Source organism: Lagopus muta, chromosome 13 (assembly GCF_023343835.1).
Source record: "Lagopus muta isolate bLagMut1 chromosome 13, bLagMut1 primary, whole genome shotgun sequence".
In the NCBI taxonomy this organism is placed as follows: Eukaryota; Metazoa; Chordata; class Aves; order Galliformes; family Phasianidae; genus Lagopus; species Lagopus muta.
In genome coordinates this window covers 18,181,471-18,201,832 of record NC_064445.1, presented here as the reverse complement: position 1 = coordinate 18,201,832, position 20,362 = coordinate 18,181,471, and the positions used below count along the sequence as shown (strand labels likewise).

The 20,362-nt window shown below is 38.6% G+C and overlaps 1 protein-coding gene across 2 annotated transcripts in view; it reads left to right on the top strand.

Moving 5' to 3' along the window:
• Window positions 1-20,362, top strand: part of AFF2 (ALF transcription elongation factor 2) — a 335,533-nt gene that overhangs the window by 72,610 nt on the left and 242,561 nt on the right. For both annotated transcript variants that reach the window (XM_048959912.1, XM_048959911.1), the window contains exon 2: window positions 15,040-15,160. Coding sequence is in view for 1 of the 2 variants with exons in the window: in XM_048959911.1 (XP_048815868.1) it covers window positions 15,040-15,160 (121 nt within the window). In the remaining variant the exon portion in view is untranslated. The remainder of the gene's footprint in view (window positions 1-15,039; window positions 15,161-20,362) is intronic.

Below are 20,362 nucleotides of genomic sequence, written 5' to 3'. Positions count from 1 at the left end.
ACCATTAGTGATGTATTTTCAGCAGTGATGAAAAAGAGCCTGCAAGCCACATTCGTAGACATCTTCATGGCCATCTGGAACATGGCTTTTCTTTCACAGCTTTATTGCCACTGCTGAAAAGCACCACCCACCTGTCACTGTGCTCACACCCACTTTTTGGTAGCCATTGGTGTTCAGCAAGCATCCATGTATGTCAGTGGGTGCCATTGTTTCCATATAGAGGAATTCAATTCCCCCCTTTGCTTCATATATACTCCCATGTCAGATGCCATTCTGTCGGGCTTTTCCTCTGCTACCATCTGTCACAGAATAAAACATAACAGGAGAGTGGTGGGAAGGTCCTATTTATATTGTTATCCCACCAATATCTCCCTCTGACATTGTCTGCCAACATAATAAAACAGGAGGCATTATTTTTAGAGCAGCCCACATAAAGAAGGCCTTTGCATTCACCTGTAAAGTCTTTATGTGCAGATTATGACATCTGCAACTCGTGTTCTACAGAAATTCATTTTTAGTGGCATGATTTTTTTTTTCTCTCACCAGTGATCTATTTAAGCAAAAGTTGTTGAAGCAAAAGGTATTTCCTGGGGAATTAATGATCGGATGGGAGGAGTTGATAACCCATAGTACAAGCGAGGGCCATCTCTCCCAGCCCATCATTAATCTCCAGAAAATGCCATGTACAGAGGTCACTGATTTACTGATTTTTTATTTTTATTTTTTAAGTTAAAAAGAATAAGGTACAGTAGCATTTGCTGTCTGCATTTATAGTGGTACTCAGATACTATGCTTGTATTTAATCTATTTTAACTCATTGGATTGATAGGATGACATAATGCACAGTGCTTAACAGCTTGATAAATATTAACGTATGGAGCATTTATCAAGAATTAATGCTTCTCCAATAGGCAGTTGGAGCACTTATACATTAGTTAGTATTTTATTCATTTGATAATTATTGGCTTCCTGAGTGCTAAAATTGAAGTCCTTGCTGGTGGTAGTGTCATTAAATCTTGGATAGAGCAAACACTATAAACAGTATTAATGGCAACATTCTGTATCAGCCTTGTGACATGGTACAGGGTAGGTGTCTTTGCTGGTGGTGCAAAGAGGATGCTGTGATAGAAATAGCCCCGTACTGTGACAAAGGGAGGTTAGTGGCACTGTGGGAGGTAAGGGGACCAAACTGGGGCCATGGAATCGGCTCCACTGCCTCCCCCAATCCTTCCTGCGACCAGGAGCAAGTCTTGTCATCTCCCCGTGCCTCAGTTTCTCAATTTGTAATGCGCTTCGATAATGGCAATTATCTACTTAACTAGTGTTTGTGCACTGTTCTGAAATAATTAATAGCTGTCATTGTTATCAAATTTGTAAATATTAGCAATGGAAAAAGTGAGCCGCAAACTCTCATTACTTGGCGCAGTGGGCGGTCCCATTTTCTTCCTTTTTCCTGGGGATTTTTGTACGTGTTGTGAGATACAGTCCTGAAAAATGGTAGATCTTTTTGATCAGATCTGGCTGCAAAATCATATTTAGACTAATGTTCTGATGTGCTGTAATCCAGTAAATTAACAGGAGGATTTTTAAAAACAAGAAAACTACATTTTATGCAAGAAAATACTTAGAATCTGTGCAGAACCAGGGGGTCTAGTGGTGCTGTTCACTCAGGTGTGTTCACTGTTAGTGAGCTGACCTGGCAGAAGCCCATGAGATCAGTAAGCATTGATAGACCTGTTTTCCACAAGGGCAGGATGAAGTGCAAAAGACGCAGGACTATTTCTGTCCAGGTAGCAGAACCTCACCAGTCACAAGAAGAGAATCCAAGCAGCTACTTCTATGTATTTACAGGACATAATCCTCCTGCTGTTAATTTGGATCAATGGCACCTAGAAGAACAGAAAGCTGTAGTTCTGCTTTTTGGCTTCTGCTTAATACCTTTCATTGCTGGCCCACAATTGTGAGGAGACCTGCATGGCCGTGACCAGATGACCTCCTTGGAGCTGAAGTCACGTGTTAAAATATTTAAATAATCAAAATAAGTAAAGGTAGATGTGAAATGCAGTTTTGCATGTGCTGTGACCAAGCTCAGAGTTACTGCCTACAAGTTGCCCCCAGGCCAACAGGCATAGGGGTTGCCCTGGGCATAGAGGGGGCCACCTCCTGTGACCTTTCTGCAGGCACTGCCCTCAACGATGAGCTGCCTTCAGGTGCAGGCTGACTCTGCCTATGAGCTCTTTTCTTGGTGTTATACTTTATGTTTTGTTTTGTGTCATCCTGGAGCTCTGGTAAGGTGGGCTGTCAGAGGGCACATCTGTCCCTACCAGGCATGAGGAGGCAGGTGGGTCTGCCATGGCTGCAGGCTGTCTCCTTGGACCTATAGAAGGATGTGATGTGAGGGGGCTTTGAAGTCAACTTGATAGGATGTCTGCTTGAACAGATGTTACATTGATTCTAGAGCTGCAGTTACTCTTTAGTTAGGTTTTGTTGTTTGAAACTAACATTTAAAGAATGTCAGTAGATAGTACTGAAATATGTGGGGTTCTCTTTGCTTGGGGGGCTATTCTGCTGTGGGTTTTTTGTTTCTTTGTTTGTTTGGTGTTGTTTGTTTGTTTGAGTTACATACATTAAGTTAGTGTGAGAAGAATAACCATATTCTAAAAATCGGAAAATCCTTCCTAGACTGACAGTAATATATACATTTTTTAGGCTTTCAGTGTAGCAAAGCAAGAATTTCAAGTGGAAAATTGTTAATTTACTATAATGAATTGAAACATGAAAAAACAAATATTTAGTTAATTGCCTCATAAATCTGTCTGTTACTATCAGTGGAATTAAATTGATAAACAGTTCTTTAAAATTAATTTCCACATGGCAGCATGCAGATTTTATTTTATTCAAACCCCATTAGGTATTTGTATGAAAGAAAACATAAATTTGCATTTCTGTCACATTAAAGAGTGTGTATGACAAAACACACATTTCCTTCCGTGGATACTAAGGCTTTAATACATTTGGCATAATGAGGAGAGCTAGATGCTAGTTTATTTTCAAAGGCAATACCAACTGCAAAGTGGAAGTACATCAGACTTTTTTGATTGCATCACATCACTTTACTGTTAATACAGCTGAACTCCTTTTGCTTTTGGGGTCAGGAGATCGTGGACACAACACTTGAAAGTCACATAAGGTTTTGGGCCGTTGCCAATGCTGTGAAAATGTTTTGAGAGGCTGAGAGAAGGCCTGCTCTTTCTAGGGGGCTGGTGAGCTTCTTTCAGCCTTCCAGGGTGGCAGGCCTTGGGGAGAGGAGGAGGTGGGTATCCATGTTCCCAGGCCTGAATTGCCTTCACCAGCATGGCTTTTCCAGGCTCAGGACTGTCGTGGTTGCACCTGTGGGTCCTTGGTATGAAAGGAGCTGGCAAGCTGAGTTTAATCACCTAATGACACTTTAATCACCTAATGACACTATGCCCTGTGCAGTATCAGTTTTTCGAGGTAAGTGGGTCACTACACAAAATTAAATTGTTTGATACACTCCATCCTTCAGCAAATGTAATAAGAACGTCCTTTCTGACCTCTCCCAGTGATGTTCATCGGAAGAAAACTTGTCTTGCTTTGTGTGACCCAACATTCTGGAAACTCACATAAAGATAATTCTTTCTTGCTTACAGTGCTGTTAGATATTCTCAAAACTCAACTGGATGGTTGTCATCTCAGAAGTTAGTAGTGGACAAATGGTTGCAAATCACAGCTGATCTTACGGTGAAGTGCAATGCCTGGGAGACAGCACTCCTCAGTTTAATTCCCACAGCTGTCTCTTGCTTCTTGAATGACCTCAGTCAACTTACTTGAACTTTCATTCCCTCTGTTGTTTTGCCTGAAATCAATAGTTACTCCTTCCCACAGGCATAGTCAGACATGACTTGTACTGATATGTGAAGAGCTCTGAGATCCTCTAAAAAAGCTAGCTAGAGTGACAAAATATGAGTGGCAACAATGACCTATAAGACATCAGAAGAAGGAGGCTGCAAACACATTTTCATTTAGCTTTAATAATACTTTAATAAGCAAAAGAAGGAATGTAATGTTTAATATTTAAACAAAATTGCATTTACTTTCTTCGCATGTTAAGTGAGTATTAAAGCAGGATGGAAGCTAGTTTACATATTTTTACACTAGACTATTTTATTATTAAATATTGAAATATGCTGGAGTTGGCCAGCCTCCAATGAATATTACTTAACTTACTAACATCACATTTATATATTTGCAAGTTACATACTATATTTCTATTAGACAAATGATTGATGTTAAGGAATTTCGAGAAGATGCACTTCTACTAAAGTGATCCTTATGTAATGAAAATAAATAACAATACTTATTTCATGATTGATAGAAAGAACAGAAATACTTATAAAGGGTTTGTAGTATAAATAACTGGATGCAGTAATCCATGTATCTAGTCTTTAAAGCTCGTAGTATATTTCATATCATGGAATCCATGTTTGAGATTCTCTGGAGACTGAAGAGAACCAGAGTTTCCTGTCCATCTGCCTTTAATAAATGTAGGTACCCAAAAACACACATGTAAATTCTCTTCTCACGTAACTGATAAAATGCAAACAACTTTGTTATGTCAGGTTTTCGGACCTATGTGAATGGCAAACTTAGTTTAAGATAAAAGCGATAATTTTCCAATGAGTTCTGAAATTCATTACCACATGAAATTCTGTTTGAGAGTGTTAAGGATGTGACTACAAAGATATAGGCTTCTTAGTACTTAGCATTAAGGTATATGTAGCAAAAATTTCTCAAGGCACTTGTAATAATTTGTGTAGCACTCTGCTCTGTTCCTGGGATCTTTGCTGATTATTGCTGTTAGCCATTGCTGGAGGAATCATAGAATCATAGAATTCTCAGATTGGAAAAGACCTTAAAGATCATCAAGTCCAACCACAACCTAACCATCCTACCCTAATTCTAACAGCCCTCTGCTAAATCATGTCCCTGAGCACCACATCCAGATGGATTTTAAACACATTCAGGGATGGTGACTCAACCACCTCCCTGGGCAGCCCATTCCAGTGCTAAACAACCCTTTCTGTAAATGTTTGTCCTGATCTCCAATCTAAACTTACCCTGGTGCAACTTAAGGCCATTTCCCCTCATCCTGTCACCAGTCAGAAGAGACCAACCCTGCTCTGCTGTAAGCACCTTTCAGATATTGGAGGAGAGCAATCAGGTCTGCCCTCAGCCTCCTCTTCCCCAGACTGAACAGCCCCAGTTCCTTCAGTCTCTCCTCACAGGACACATTCTCCAAGACCTTCCCCAGCCTTGCTGCCCTTCAGCCGACTGCCCATCAGCATACCAAGGTCCCTTTCCATCAGGCAGCTTCCAGCCACTCGTTCCCAAGCCTGTAGGGTTGCCTGGGGTTGTTGTGACCAAAATGCAGGACCCGACAGTTGGCCCTATTGAAACTCATCCAGTTTACCTTGGTTCACTGATCCAGTCTATCCAGGTCCTCTGTATTGCCTTCCTCCCCTCAGGCAGATCAACTCCCTCCCAACTTGGTGTCATCAGCAAACTTATTGAGGGTGCACTCAATCCCCTCATCAGGATTGTTAATAAAGATGAAAATAGAAGCAGCCCCAATTCCAAGCCCTGGGGGACACCGCTTGTGACCGGCCGCCAACTGGATTTAACTGGGAGGACTGCTAGATGGCAGACCTTAGTCTTTCTGGGAACTTGGCCTTAGAGGGCCACATTTTCTTCATTGTGATATTTCTTTTATTCATTAAATCAGTTATATATGAAATTTCGAACACATTCAAAGCTTAATTGGGAAAACAGATATAATTTCTGTTTGCCTCTGGAAACTGTAGTAGTATTGGGATAATCATTTGTGTCACACCCACCTTAAATATTCAAGTAAGACACGTGGTTGTAGTTTTGGTCAGTCTAAATAAGATAACAAAAGAACATAAATTATTTTACAGATTGTGAAGTGGTTACTTTTAGCTTTCAAGTCCCAGGGCAAATTTCAAGCTTGTGTTTTTAAATTTTTGTCAGTGGACAAAGAAATTGAGTTAGAATGTAGAATGCAGCAGAGAAGTTAGTTTGTACCAAAAAGTTGCTGTGTTGCTTAGAACTGGAAGTGTTATGAGACCTGGCCTATTTGTCATTATCACAAAGCTAGTTCCCATCCAACCCACATCAAAATCACTGGGAAAATTGCCAGTAACATCAGCTGAAGCTGAACTGTGCCCTCATAGAGGATGTAACCCTCTGCACTGCTGATGAACTTTGCACTGCTTTGATTCAACTGCTTTTTCATAGTTTATACTTGGTTATAAATGAGGAATAAACATTGTATTTGTGCCGAAGACACAAGAATATCTGTTAAAGATTATCCCTTTATAAGCCAAAGCGGTGACAATCCATTCTCCTGTTAACTCTGTTTCTACTTAGGAAGAATAGCTAGAAAGTATTGTTATATCCTAATCTGTGTATAATAGCCACCTTAGTGCTGTGAGGCTTTCTAAGATCTAATTGAAGAAGACCCAAGATTTAGAGTTTTAAATGTCCTAGGTTCTTTCCAAGCTGACTACCATTAAATCCCAGGAAGCTAAAAGTTTATTTTATCTCCTGCATTTTCTTAGTACTCAAGATATGTTTTATGATGGCACTGAAAAGAAGATGCATGTTTACTTGAATTTGAAATGAGAGTGCTTTGCATTTATTTGATCATCTCTTCCTTTCCAGTAGATATTACTGCAACAAATGGAAGCAATTATATAGTGTTTCAACTGAGAGAAGAATGATTTATTAGGAGATAATTTCTCTAGACAGAATCCTAAATAACAATAGATTAAATTATATTAGACTTACAACACTGCTTGGCTGTGTATTGGGGCCTCTGAACCAGTCTGTGCGTGTGTGTGCTGTGCACCAAGACCATCATGCACTTCTCCTTCAATCTAAAATTGATGAATGAAAACCATCCTACTGAATTTTTAATTTTCCTGTGGTGTTATTATTCTGCACAAGTTAAGTTTAAAAACATGGTTAAAGAGCTGCACAGCATGTGAAAATGCTCAGGGGAGTAGAGGGGCCTGTTAGTAAATGAGAGCATGTATTAGAGTTGTAGGAGTAGCTCGGAAGTAATTCTGTGATAAAATACTCAAGCAGTTGAGTCTGTCTCCAGAAGGATGTGTTAATCAATGGTAGTTTTGTAACATTTTTGAAAAGGATAGAATTATGTTAGCTGTCTATTGCACGCTGTTGCCAATATTTCGAAAAAGTGTTTGGAAAATGTGGAGACTCGAGTTTTGAAGATGCATCCTACAGGTGTCTATAAAAGTTTTAAGTAGAAATATTAAAGTTATAAAAATGAAGAAGATAAAAACAAAAGCAGAGTTCCAAAATAGTTTTTGGGTCAGATGTAAGAATGCAGCCTGTGTGCACGAAGTAGTAATAAATTAAATCTCTTCTATTTCCATTTATTAAATATATTTTATTCTTTCTGAATGTGGTGCTTATATAAACAAAAGAAACTTAGAGGAATATTTTCAAGCACATTTTTGGTTACTAATTTGAGATATCCAGCCAAAGAAAAAACAGACTGTTATGAGCACTAAGATCTTTAATTGCTTCAAATTATTGTTATTCCTTGTGATTAATACATGTACATATATAATCTTTATTAGAGTACCACGCAGCATTTGTTCTTGATGTGTATAAAGAGTAATGCACAGCACGCAATTAAACACAATCTGTATTTATCAGTAACAGATTAATATGTGAAATGCTGAGAATGCTGAATATGTGAGAATCTTTAAAAAGAGTGTGTAAAAATTACCGCAATATTCAGTTAAACTCAGAAAGGCAATGAAATCCAGAATTTGGGTGGAACCTCCCTATCCATCCCCCTAGTAGTTATCAGAGTCTCCTTACAGTCACAGCACATTACCCATCTAATAGAGCTTCCTAATCCAGGTCCAGTGTCCTGAACATAATTCATCTGGTGGCAAAAATGCTCATAAATTTCACCTTTATGTGAGTTTGCTACAGTTTATTAGCAGTTCAGTGTAAATCATAACTAAACTACTGGATAAGTGTTACTGGAAAATTGATATCAGTGCATTGATGTGCATTCGTTTATTAAAACAAACAAAAGATGATGACAAAAGCAACAAAAGCTCACTCTCAGAAAAATAATATGTTGTAAATCTATTTAGTGTGCTTGGTGTACTGATGATTGTCTTTTAATGTCCTTTGGAGTTGTGTTTCTATTATAACTGTTTTTCTCTTCTGTTTCCTTTTTCCCTTTGCCTTCAGTTTTGCTTTTGTTTCCTTTACAACAAATCTAAACTGACAAGTGAACTGTAACAGGACTGCAAAACATACCTTGAACATACATTGTTAACCAAATTACAATCACTGATGTCGTTTACACATGTTGCCTTTCAAAGCATGAACATATTCATTTAATTTGCTTTTTAAATATCCATACCGATGTCCCTGAGCATTTTAATAAAACAGAAACAGTTAATTATTGCCGAGCAAGAATATCCACAAACAGTGGTCTGCATCTTACAATGGATCTGACAGTGCTTCCCTCTGAAAAGAAAATTGTGTAAATTGTCACTTACTATCATTTTAAATAAATAAGCCTTATCTTGACTCTGTTTCTTTTTTCATTCCCACCCCTCTGCAATACTGTTCAACAACCCTACTTTCAGTGGGACCATTTCTATTACAGAGTGATTGAACTCTGATTTACACATCAATTACCCAACTTCATGGAGATTTTCATGCTCCCCTAGCTGACATCAATGAAGCATAACTGTCTAAGAGCTTTATTTCATCCCAGTTTTTGATAACAGACTGATAACTAATCATATCGAAAGACAATGTGCGATGATACAGGAAACAATAAATGCTCCCCATCGAAACCTCAGCTACTCTTTATACACTTACTATTCAGGAAGCTATCTTTGCCATCCATTCCCCCAAATTGTTCCTTCCAAATTCATGTTTAGGAAAGGTTTGGGACTGCATAATGCTGTAAGGAAGATAAATTGAGTGAAAATAGCATTTTCTAGATTCTTAGGGGAAAATATCTAAAGGGAATGAAGAATGTGACAAATATAAGACAAACCCTCAGCATTCTAGCTTAAATTTCCATAAATTGCCTAGGGGTCTCTCGAGTGTTATTTTGTTCAGAGGCTTTAATCTTCTGTATTCTCTATCAACCAGTCTATGGGAATGGCACTGTTCTTAATGCAAATTGTTAAGAGTGTTAGCTCACGTGGATAGATAACCAGTGACCAGCTCAAGTGTTTCTCTACAGAACTGTTGAGCATCAAAGACAGGATATTCCATATTTTAAAATAAATATTTTATCTCAAAGTACAGTGATAGATGTGTTCAGTGTTAGATACTTTCGGTAACTGTTCATACTACGAAGAACACAGCATCAAAGTAAATGTTAAATACAGGAGAGAGAGAACTATAAACTTATTCTGTCATGGTCTGATTGGTCCCTGTTAAGTAGTAAAATTACCAGGACAAAGATACAGGAGCAATGGTGCTGAACAGATGAAGAAGAATTTTGCTATTTTAAATGTGGTACTACTCATGATTTTTATCATTAAGTGAAACAAAAACTTCAGATGGGTCAGGAAGATATGTTAAATTAACCATATTTTTGTTAAAGATCAGGTTTTCAAATTCTCTTCATTTACTAAACACATTTTAAGAACTGTAATGAAATTTAAGACTTCAGGCTGATTTTTTCATTTGGAGTAAATGTAATGAAATACCAGAGTACGTACGGGGAGAATTCGAGCATACAAAGGAAGCCTGTTCCTCCCCCATACAATATTGTGGTAGCCTAGTTTTACATGAAATCAGTGGATGAATGCTGAGATAAATCTGAAGTAACGTAGAGGTGAATTGCTACTGTAATGTATTTGCTAGAAGCAGGATTTCACCTTGTTTGGTTTTCTGTTGGATCTGCTCTTTGCCTTATATTTTTCCTCATACTGAAATACGACTGCCCTCGTGGAAGAGCAGTCAGGAGTGTACTTTTAACACAGGAATATTCTGATTGATTTGAGCTGGATTTTTCACATATGCCAATTATATTCACGAGCGGTTTTTGGTTGGGATATTGAATACCTTGCTCAGATGTAGGAACATTCAAGAAAGTCCAGTTTCTGGAGTTACTTCATCAACTAACAGAGCGCTTGTGGCAGAGCAGCAGATCTCTCCCAGAGTCAGAACTGTGAAGAAATAACCTTGGGAAGGGACTTCTAGTTCTTAAATTTGTACCAGTTTACATCCACTGCATCTTAGTTTAGAAACGCTTCTATTTCTTCTTTCCACAAATGGCCAACATTTCAGTTTGAGATCTTCTTTTATCATTTAGGCTAAACTGATATTTTGATGCTGAGGGGAGAGCAACTCTGAAAGGGGAATATTTGATTTCACCAGCATGCATTTTTGTGAATTCAGACATTTCTTTAAACATTGAAAACAGCAACTACTTTCTCCCTAACTTGTAGATAAATGCTATTTTTCTTCAGTGTTGTGCATTTATCCTCTGGCATCTAGTCTGCCACTACTATAAAGCCTCTCTGTTTCTGCTTTTTTATTGATCCTTTCCCCACTGCGCTTCTGTTGTTCTGACTGAATCAGCAGAGCGGTGTTCTGTTCTCATTCATGGCTTTTTCTGCAACATTAGGTATTTGATCACTCTCTTCTGCTTTTTCCTCTTGTCACTGTGACTACTCCTTCAAATTTGCCTGGACTGACTTCTTTCTTACACCCTGTCTCCACTGTCAGGCTCATCTGCCTTTCCTAGTCTTCCATGCTTTGGGAGGCAATATCTTTAGTTACCACATCTTTGAAGATAACCCCAAAATGCTAGGTCTCAGCCTTCAGCTCTTCATCTCACTTCTTCAGCCTTCCCTTTACTTCTTCCTTCTAACCTCTCACTCTTTTGCAATGTCGTAAAAAAATTTTTCTTTTTCACCATATCCTGTTACTTTCACCTCAGATGATCGCACTGTCCTTTCCAATGCCTGCGTTTTTCTACTACTAGTTCTCATTTTGTAGACCGTGCATGTCTGACTCCCTTCTCTTCAAATCAGATCCACATTTTCAGCTTCCAGCCCAACACCCAGGTGCGTGCTTGCCATCTTTGTCCTGCCTGCAGCTGCCAGTCTGTCCGTCATCTGCTCCCCAGCCGCGCTCTGTGCCTCACAGCCTGCCCTGCTGGCACTGCGTGTTCAGCCAGGCCGAGCACCTGCTCTGTCACAGTCTCACCGCTATTCCCGAGGACATCTGTAGCTGAGAAAAAATAATGAATGTTTGCTGGTCTGATAGAAAAGGATTAAGTATCAAACGCTGTTATTCGAAATGCGTTTGCAGCTTGTTGTTCGATGTTAAACCAGACCAAAGCAGCAGTGCAGTTATGGTTACTATTTTTTCTGTTAGCACACAGCACACAGCACACTGGTAATTTTTAGACCAGTGGTCTCATGTACTTTGTAGCATTCTGACTGCTCACCATTCCTGCTCTTCTCAGATTTATGTACAGGCTCCCTGTTCTAATTCAATTATTAATCTGATAAGCGGTAACAAAACAATAAAGCTCATGTATTTAAATGGCCCTGTTACCTAATAGCTGTACCTAGGGAACTGGTCTTTTCAGATGTAATGGGTATTATGTCCTCCAGCTTCTGGTTTTTTTTTTTTTTTCCCTAAATCTCTTTTTAAAATGTATATGAAACTTTATTGGTGATTTCCTGCTCTGCTGGCACTAGAAGTGTCATGAAGTATTTCTCATACTAAAGGGACAGAATGAACTCTGTTGTTCCTCATAGTGACTGTAGTTTTCATTGACACCTTTGCCACTAATCACATATCTGTATTTCACAGAACATTATTTAGGCTTAATATTAAACATAAGCCTCAAAGATTGTGTTGTGACTGCATTAAGAGTTTCTGTGGAACATCCTGCTACATTCTCAGTGTACTGGGGCCTTAAGATCTAATCAGTATTACTCTTTGGATTCTAAAGAACTCAAAGAAGTTGTTATCTTAATCTGTGTATGATCTTATCTTATTTAATTTTCCATATCCACAGTCAGCACCATGTCAGACTTTCACATGGTGAAAGTGCATTTGCAGAGGAATAAGTCAAGGAATTGCCCCGACAGGATGAGCAACCACTTCCTTTTGAGCAGATACTCTTTGTACACTTACAGCTGTGTGAGTGAAGAGTTCAGAAAGAACCTTTCATTATTTTTTTTTTATGATTATTATTCTCACAGGACAATACGTGAGAAAGATTAGGATTGATTTGGAGACAGCGAATTTACTTAGAGCTTTGCTTATGTGCTACTCATAGATTGGTATTCTGCAGGCATCTTTGGGGACCAGGGAATGAACTGGACCTTTGTGCTTATGTACTGGGTACGTGGACAATACATCATTCAGAATGATGTGCACTGGAAGAGAACTACCTAAGTGTGCTGTTTGGAAAAAAAAATGTGCTTAAAAACAACAACAACAAAACATAAACAAAAAAAAAAAAACCAAACAGGAGAGGAGAGGGGAGGAGGGGAGAGGAGGGGAGAGGAGGGGACTATGAGTGACTTGAGTTACTATTCTGAAGTTGACACCTGACAGGAAGAAAGACTCATGTCCTCTCTCTTTACCTTGTAGTGAATAGATAGCTTGTAATTTGCAGCATTGTGCTAGCAGCATACATTCATGTATAGAATAGGGAAGTGTTGGTTACAACAGTTTCCCTTATCTGTCCCTCAGGTAACTAGGAATTTATGCTATTATCGACTGTAAAAGATATCAGTAATGATTATAATGACGTTCTGAAGCTTGCTGTTGGTGACTGAATGTGAGCTGGTGATGTCACTACATCACGTAGTATTATAAATAAAATAAAATCTGGCATTTTCCAGAATGTAGAAAAAAAACATGGATAGAAGTAATTCAGCTCAGTTTATGTAGGTGGCTTTGTCTTCTGTTTGTGAGCCATACTCAAGCAATTCAAACCTGACTGATCCTTAGTTGCTTGTACTGATTATTAATTCATATTTTGATGTAAAGATTGCATTTGTCTGTCATTTTTCTTTCCCTTCTTGTACAAAAACAGCATAAGGGATACAGGGAGTCATCAAGAAAAAGACACATGCTTTCCTGTGCTCTCTGCGGGGCTCACAGGTTCAAACACAACCTGCCTGAATCATAAGAACTTTAATTGAGTAGATAAAGAGGTCCTCATAATTATAAACTGCAGTAGGTATAACAAGGGGCTAAATACATAGCTGTGGTTTTAATTACCTGGTGCTTCAAATTAGTAATTGTGGTTTTACTCAGAAATCAGTGACTTTATACACTGTTAAAGCCTCATCACTGTGCAGTTCATTCCTCATTATATCTCTCGGTGTGAAGCTTTCAATATAACATCATGCTGAGCTAAAAAGGCAAAAGTTGTAGATATTTGGTTATCTTCCAAGTGCAGTGTAGCTCTATAGAGATTTAATTCATTCTCAGCAGAGATATAGGAGAATTAACTGTTCTCTGTTACATATGTGATATGTCCATTTGTGTGTATGCATTTGTACATAGAGCGTGGGCATGGATGTGTATGTGTGTGTGTGCATGTCCAGAATCTATTGGAGAAACATTGCTTAGAGCAGATGACATCAGTGCATATACCAAATTTGTTATTCAAATTGTCGTCTGGAATTTGGTAGCTAATTAACTGACACAAAGTAGAGCCAAAAGCCTCGTAACGAATCAAATACGAGTTGAAAGCACAGAAATGTCCCTTAATGCTTGTCACATGAGGAGTTGTCAGAGCAAGTTGAAGCATGCATCTCTTCCTTTCCTCTTTCCTTCCCTCCCCCTATTCAGGTTTTTAATGATATCTTTTCCCTCTGAGGAGCAGGAAGTATCTTGCAGAACCAGGAGACCAAAGTACTTCAGTGCTATTCAGAGAAGAGGTGAATATGATCTCTCAGCTCACAGTCTAGGTCTGGCAAGTGCACAAAGTGAGCTGACACACAGATAAGTGCCACTAGCTATTGCAACACCAAGCCAATAGATGCTTTTCTATTTTGTTTGTGTGTAAATTTATCTGCGATTAGAATCAAATATCCTAGAGTCTCTTCTGGTGCTGTGCTTCAGAAACACATTTTAAAAAACCCTTGACACCCACAATGAAACCATACAAAAATTTTGACAAGTGCATGGGACAAAATTAAGAGTCTAAGTCATATGAGGCTTGCTGAAGCACTGGGGTGGATATAGACAGGTTTTATGCAGTTAAACAGATATAAGGCATTTCTGTGCGTCCTTGGCTTCACGTTATCCTTCTTTGCACAGATACGTTCTTTGAAGATGCACGTGCATGCATTGCGTCAAAATTTATTTTATTCATAGAATCATTGAATGGCCTGGGTTGAAAAGGACCACAATGATCACGCAGTTTCAACCCCCTGCTATGAGCAGGGTCTCCAACAACCAGGCGAGGCTGCCCAGAGCCACAGAATCACAGAATGGCCCGGATTGGAAGGGACCTCAAGGATCACGAATCTCCAACCCTCCTGTCACATGCAGGGCCACCAACCTCCACATTTAATACCAGACCAGGCTGCCCAGGGCCCCATCCATGTCCAGCTCATGTCCACCAGGACTTTCAAGTTCTTCTCAGTAAAGCTGCTCTCAGTAATGCTCTTGTGCATTATGTTCTGTTAATTTGGAAAGGACGTTCTGTCTTTTTCATTTTGAACTTGTACTGATCAGTTCCTGTTATCCAGTTTCCCATAGTGTTATGACTCCAAATTTACATTTAGCAAAATGATTCAGTGGTTTTTCTTTCTTTATGAACTATCCCCAGGAGTTACATAGTTTCTGATGTTTTGCTGTTCTTACTGATGGTAATGAACATGTAACTGCATTATTGGGAAAATAATGTACTGTCTATTTTGTCTTTCTCTTCTTCAGTCACTATGAGCAAGACCGGAATGCACTTAAGAGAAAAGAATGGGAGAGAAGAAACCAAGAAGTCCAGCAAGATGAAGACCTCTTTGCTTCAGGTTTTAATCTCTTTGGGGAACCCTACAAGGTAAATTGCATCGTTATGTTTTACATTTTTGAATGCCTTTTACCTGAGTGCATTTTGCAAATATAAATAAAACTTCACACAAAACTAAGAGAAAGAAGTGTGACGTCTGTGTGGTACTGAGTACACTGATGTTCCAAATCAGCATTTGGCAGAGGAGCAAACTGACTGCTCCACCCAGCTTTGTATGCTAACATTAGCAGAATTGGGAATTTTGTTTGCATTCCAATTAAAGATGTTTTCCTTTAAAAATGCACCAAAGCCCAGCAATACATGTATGTGTAGCTGTATTTCTACCAGTGGGGTCATACGGCAGATATAACAGTCCTTTTAGTTTCAAGAATATACCTAAATTGTTAAAACTGATGGACTTCTGTGTAAATAGTGAGTCCATAACCATTCTTTTGCAATCGCAGCTATCTGAAAAAGTCTTTTGGGAGAGTGCCTGAATCCTTGGGGACCATAACAAGGGTGTGAAGGGGACTTTTGACATGTCTTATTCTCTCTAAGGAGCTATGCTGCCTGAGATTTTCATCACCAAGGGATGTCCCCCTTTATGATTTCTGCTGCTTTGATTTTCAGTAAGACGTTCCCTGAAGATTTCATCAGAATGTAAATTTCCATATCCCTTTCTCCTCCCAATCAGTGGCATCCATTGAAAGGCCACCACTTCATCTTTCCATTTCACATTGTTAACAGCTGTAGGGAGGATGAGGGCTCTTTGAAAATCACCAGAAAAGGAGGAGGAAAGACTGACATTAATATCAAATGGTGTCTAATAATTATAGCCTGGTAGACTTATTCAGCCAGATAAGGATTAAGCAATGGGAGAGTTTTTTTGTGTTTTGTTGTTTTTATAAAAATTTAATCAGTCCATTATTTCTTCAATGGACCACATTTTAGCACTTTTATTTAGAAGAAATAGGGTCTTATTCTCAAACAATTTTGATGATACTTCCTGCAAATCCAGTGCAATCAAATCCCACGTTGGATTTTTTTCCTCATCATTCCCAGTGATTGAGTGTTCATTGGAATTTCAGTGGATAGAGAAATATGCAAATCAGTGCTCAATTTTGGGTAAAGAACTGGAAACACTCACCTCAATGTTTATCTATTTTAGGATAGCAGTTATAATATCTAATTTTACATATTTTTAATATGCATGTGTTTGCACTGAGCATATGCAGAGCATACAATAAAAAAAACTGAGAAACCACAAAGGAAAAAAATGACCTGGTAATTTTCTGGACAGAATTTTCTTTATGTATATATTAAAAAAGAAAAAAAGACAAACCCACAGCACACTGAGACTTCACTGCTTTTCAAATGTTTACAGTGGAGATTTTAGGATCTACGGAATTGAACAAAGCACACTGTATGGTAAAAAAAGTATCATAATGATAAGTTGAGAAATGCATAAAGAGGAAATTGCATTCATAAATAGTTATATAAAATTTGTAAAATATAGAGAACTAAGAGAGCACTATGTCTTGCCTCCATTTTACAGTCTGGAAAAAGAACAAAGTAATAAGACTGGTGTTTCTTTTCTAAGTCCTACATTTCTAACAACCTGCCACACTACAATTTCCTAGGAACAAATCAAGAGCTGGATGTGACTTATAAGTGAAATAGTAATTTGTATTCTTAAGCAACTGCAAAGCTGAATTCAGGGTTTTATTTATGTTTATTCTTGAATAAAATTAAGCGGTCGTGAGATGAAGATGAATGTACTTCATGTTCAGTTTAAAGTCCTTTTCCATTTTGAAATGAACAGATGTTTCTGTGTGGATCAGTTTAAAGGCCTTGCACATGCAACAAGTTTCGCCCACAGAACTGAAGGGGTTTGTAAGGGACCTCCAAGGATCATCAAGTCCAACGCCCTGAGAAAATGGGTTTTCTGGAACAGATTGCACAGAAAAATGTCCAGGCGGGTTTGAATATTGCCAGAGAAGGAGAGTCCCCCAGTTCTCTAGGAAGCCTGTTGTAGTGCTCTGCAGGACCCTACACTTACTTGTTTTAAGTCTCATTGGGTTCCTCTCCACTCAATTTTCAGCCTGTGCAGATCTTGTTGAACGATAGCACAGCCTTCTGGTGTGTCAGCCACCCCTCACAGCTTTGTAGTATCTTCACCAAACCTGTTCAGGGTGAACTCTGTCCCTTCATGCAGAGTGTTGATGAAGATATTGATCAAAACAGACTCAGCACCAACTCCTGGGGAGCACTGCTTATTGCAGGCACCAACCAAACTCTGCATTGCTGATCACAATCTTATGAGCTCCTCCAATCCGCCAGTTCTCAGTCCACTTCACTGCTCATCTATCCCACACTTTCTAAGCTTCATTACAAGCATGTTGTGGGAGATTTTTTGGGTCATAAGCCTTGTGGAAGTCAAGGTACACAGCATCCACTGCTCTCCCCTCACCTACCCAGCTGATAATGATGTTATAGAAGTCCACCATGTTGGTCAAGCGTAATCTCCCCTCGGTGAATCCATGCTGATTACTCCTGATAATCCCTCTTTTTTTCTATTTGCTTGGAAATGACAATCTCGTCTTACTACTCCTTGTGTATAACAAGACACATGATCTGAAAATGTATCTTTCCAGTTTATCTGTGTCCTTTTATCACCTTTTCACTCTAGCTGTTGGTGCATCTGTCTTTCAGTCCCTCTATCTGTGAAAGAAAGCACAGGTGATCTTTATGGTTTTGAACAACTTGTGTCTGCATTGATTCTGTATAGTATGCATATGTGTAAACATACATGAAAAAAACATGTTTTTTCTTTACAAATCCAGAAATGATTTGCACAAGCTTATTTGAAGTTAAAAAAATATTATTTTGAAGCTGCTTCCATTGTCTCAAGTGGAAGCAACAACTTTAACAATGTAATGCTGTCCAGTAATATTTTGGGAAGGTTGGGCAGCGAGAACAGTGTGCCCACTAATGTGTTTTAGAGCATGGGGGTTGTGGATCTTGCCTTTAAAAGCTGATCCAACTCACTAATGCTTAATTTGAGAGAGAAGCTGGATTTTCACTAGTGAGCCACTAATATCTACTAATGTTTCGAATCAGTAAAGCATCTCAGAGATGAACATTCTAGAGAAAACAATATGAGTGGATACTGTTTTGGTTTTGTTGCTTTTTTCTTTTTATTTTTTCAAAGGAATAGCCTTAATAGAGTCCAATTTGAGAAACAGAACCTAATGGGCAGCATTTCCATTGGGCAGTGCTAGGTGAATGTTAAATCATTTATTCTCTTTTTTGGGGGTAAAGCTCTTCACACTAGTCAGGGTTAGCAGATCTCAAAACATCTTAACTTCTAATCTACAGAGGTTAGATTAACCCTGACATGAAAAAGCAAAAGAATTATGAAACCTCAAGTTTCATTGTCATAAAACCCTTGCTAATTGGGCCTACAAGCTTGAGCACTTTAGTTCTTTCCTTTGTAAAACTATAATGCAATAGCTAGCTGGCAAATTAGTGTGCCAATGGGATTCTATTACAAACAGTTTTTGAAAGCAGGAGAAGCGAATGTATGAAGGTGTACATTTCCTAAATTAGTAAGAGTATAGAATGAGGAGGAAGGCTGCTAGCCACAAGTCACAAGCCGTGTAATTTATGCCTTGGAATACTCAGAAAATGCATTTCCTTGATAGCAGCAAAATTGTGATTCAACACGCTGTTCAGAAAATAAGCTGTTCAGAGGTCTCCTTTGAGAAATCAGCCAATTACACAGAATATGAAGGTAGAAATTGGCCCCAGTCTGGAAGTAACAAAAAACAACCAGAAATTATGACCAGATTTTATGTTTATCTTGCTGGTACCCAGGCTTGTCAAGAATTCTCTATTTCTCATGAGGGCCCTGAATTTGTTGATGAAAAAAAGCCCAAACATTAATGGTACTCTGTATTCCTTAAATGCAGGTAGTACGTTGCACTACACAACAGTGAGCTCAGTCAGGTTATGTAATGCACGTGAATAGTGTTAGTTATGTGTGTTCTAGTTTTATTTCACTGTAAGCCGGATGGCTGCTTACATTCACTATGTCCTTTTACTTTGCAGTCTGGTCCAAGAAACACTGAAAGAAGTAACAGTCTTTCTGCTGACTGCATTAGTTATTGGATATGAGCTTTAGTGCACATAAAATATGCTAAGGATGTTTAAATTCATTACCTTCATGCTTTTCAAGAAATAAGTATTTTTATTAATGCTGTCAGAAAATGAGTACAGATAATAGTACATTTTGCATTGGGTCTTTTATTCCCAGTATTTGGACATTTTACATAGACTACTGTTAATACTAAGCAAAATTATAATAGAAATTTTAAAGGAAAATAACTTGAAATAATCAGTAACCTCCAAATCATAAATGATTGCAAAGCTCTATTTTCAAATTAAAATATTGATTCCCTGTGTGAGGACTGAGACAAGAGCCATTTAATGTGCTGTAATATTGAAGTTACAGTGATGATATGTTTCCAGTACTCTTTCTTCTCTCCCCCCTCTTCCACTCCTTCCCTTTTCTCTTTTACTTTCTGTATAATAAGCTAAGTGCACTCTGGAAGTCTAGCTTAACCAGAGGTGAAATCTAGGGGGCAAGATTTTCTCCTTACTTGGCTGTTTTCCACGTGCCAACCCATAAGGAGTTAAATAGTTTGGTGGGGAAGGAGGAAATAGAGCAAGTATATAACTGTTTAGACTTCGCATCATAATTCCTGCTGGGCCCTTAAGCACAATGGAATCTCCTTGTTTTAAATTTGGGGCTTGAACAGAGAGAGCCTGGTTTTGGCTGCTGCCCAAATGGCTCATTGTGCAACTCGGCTGAAGGAGACTGCTCGTGTACAAAGAGCTTATTCTTGGCATAGCAAGAATATAATTTTTGCCACTAAAATGACCAACCTAGGGACTTAGTGAATAAAAGTGATTCGTGGTTCTTCACAACTGGGGTTATTAACTGTGAGAAGCACTGGCAAAATGTATATAGATGTATACATTGAACAGTTAATTTTTAAATCACTGCCTCAGTGCGGTGGTAATATACGTTACAATCCCTGAGAACGAGCAAAAGGAAATTTGCATTTATTATCTTCTTTTTCAACATTTTTTATGGCATGTGCAGTATGTACTAAAAGAAAAATCTTTCTGCAGTACTCTCCTCATCTCCCGACTAGTTCAACAGTGGGTAATATAAGCAGACATTTCAGG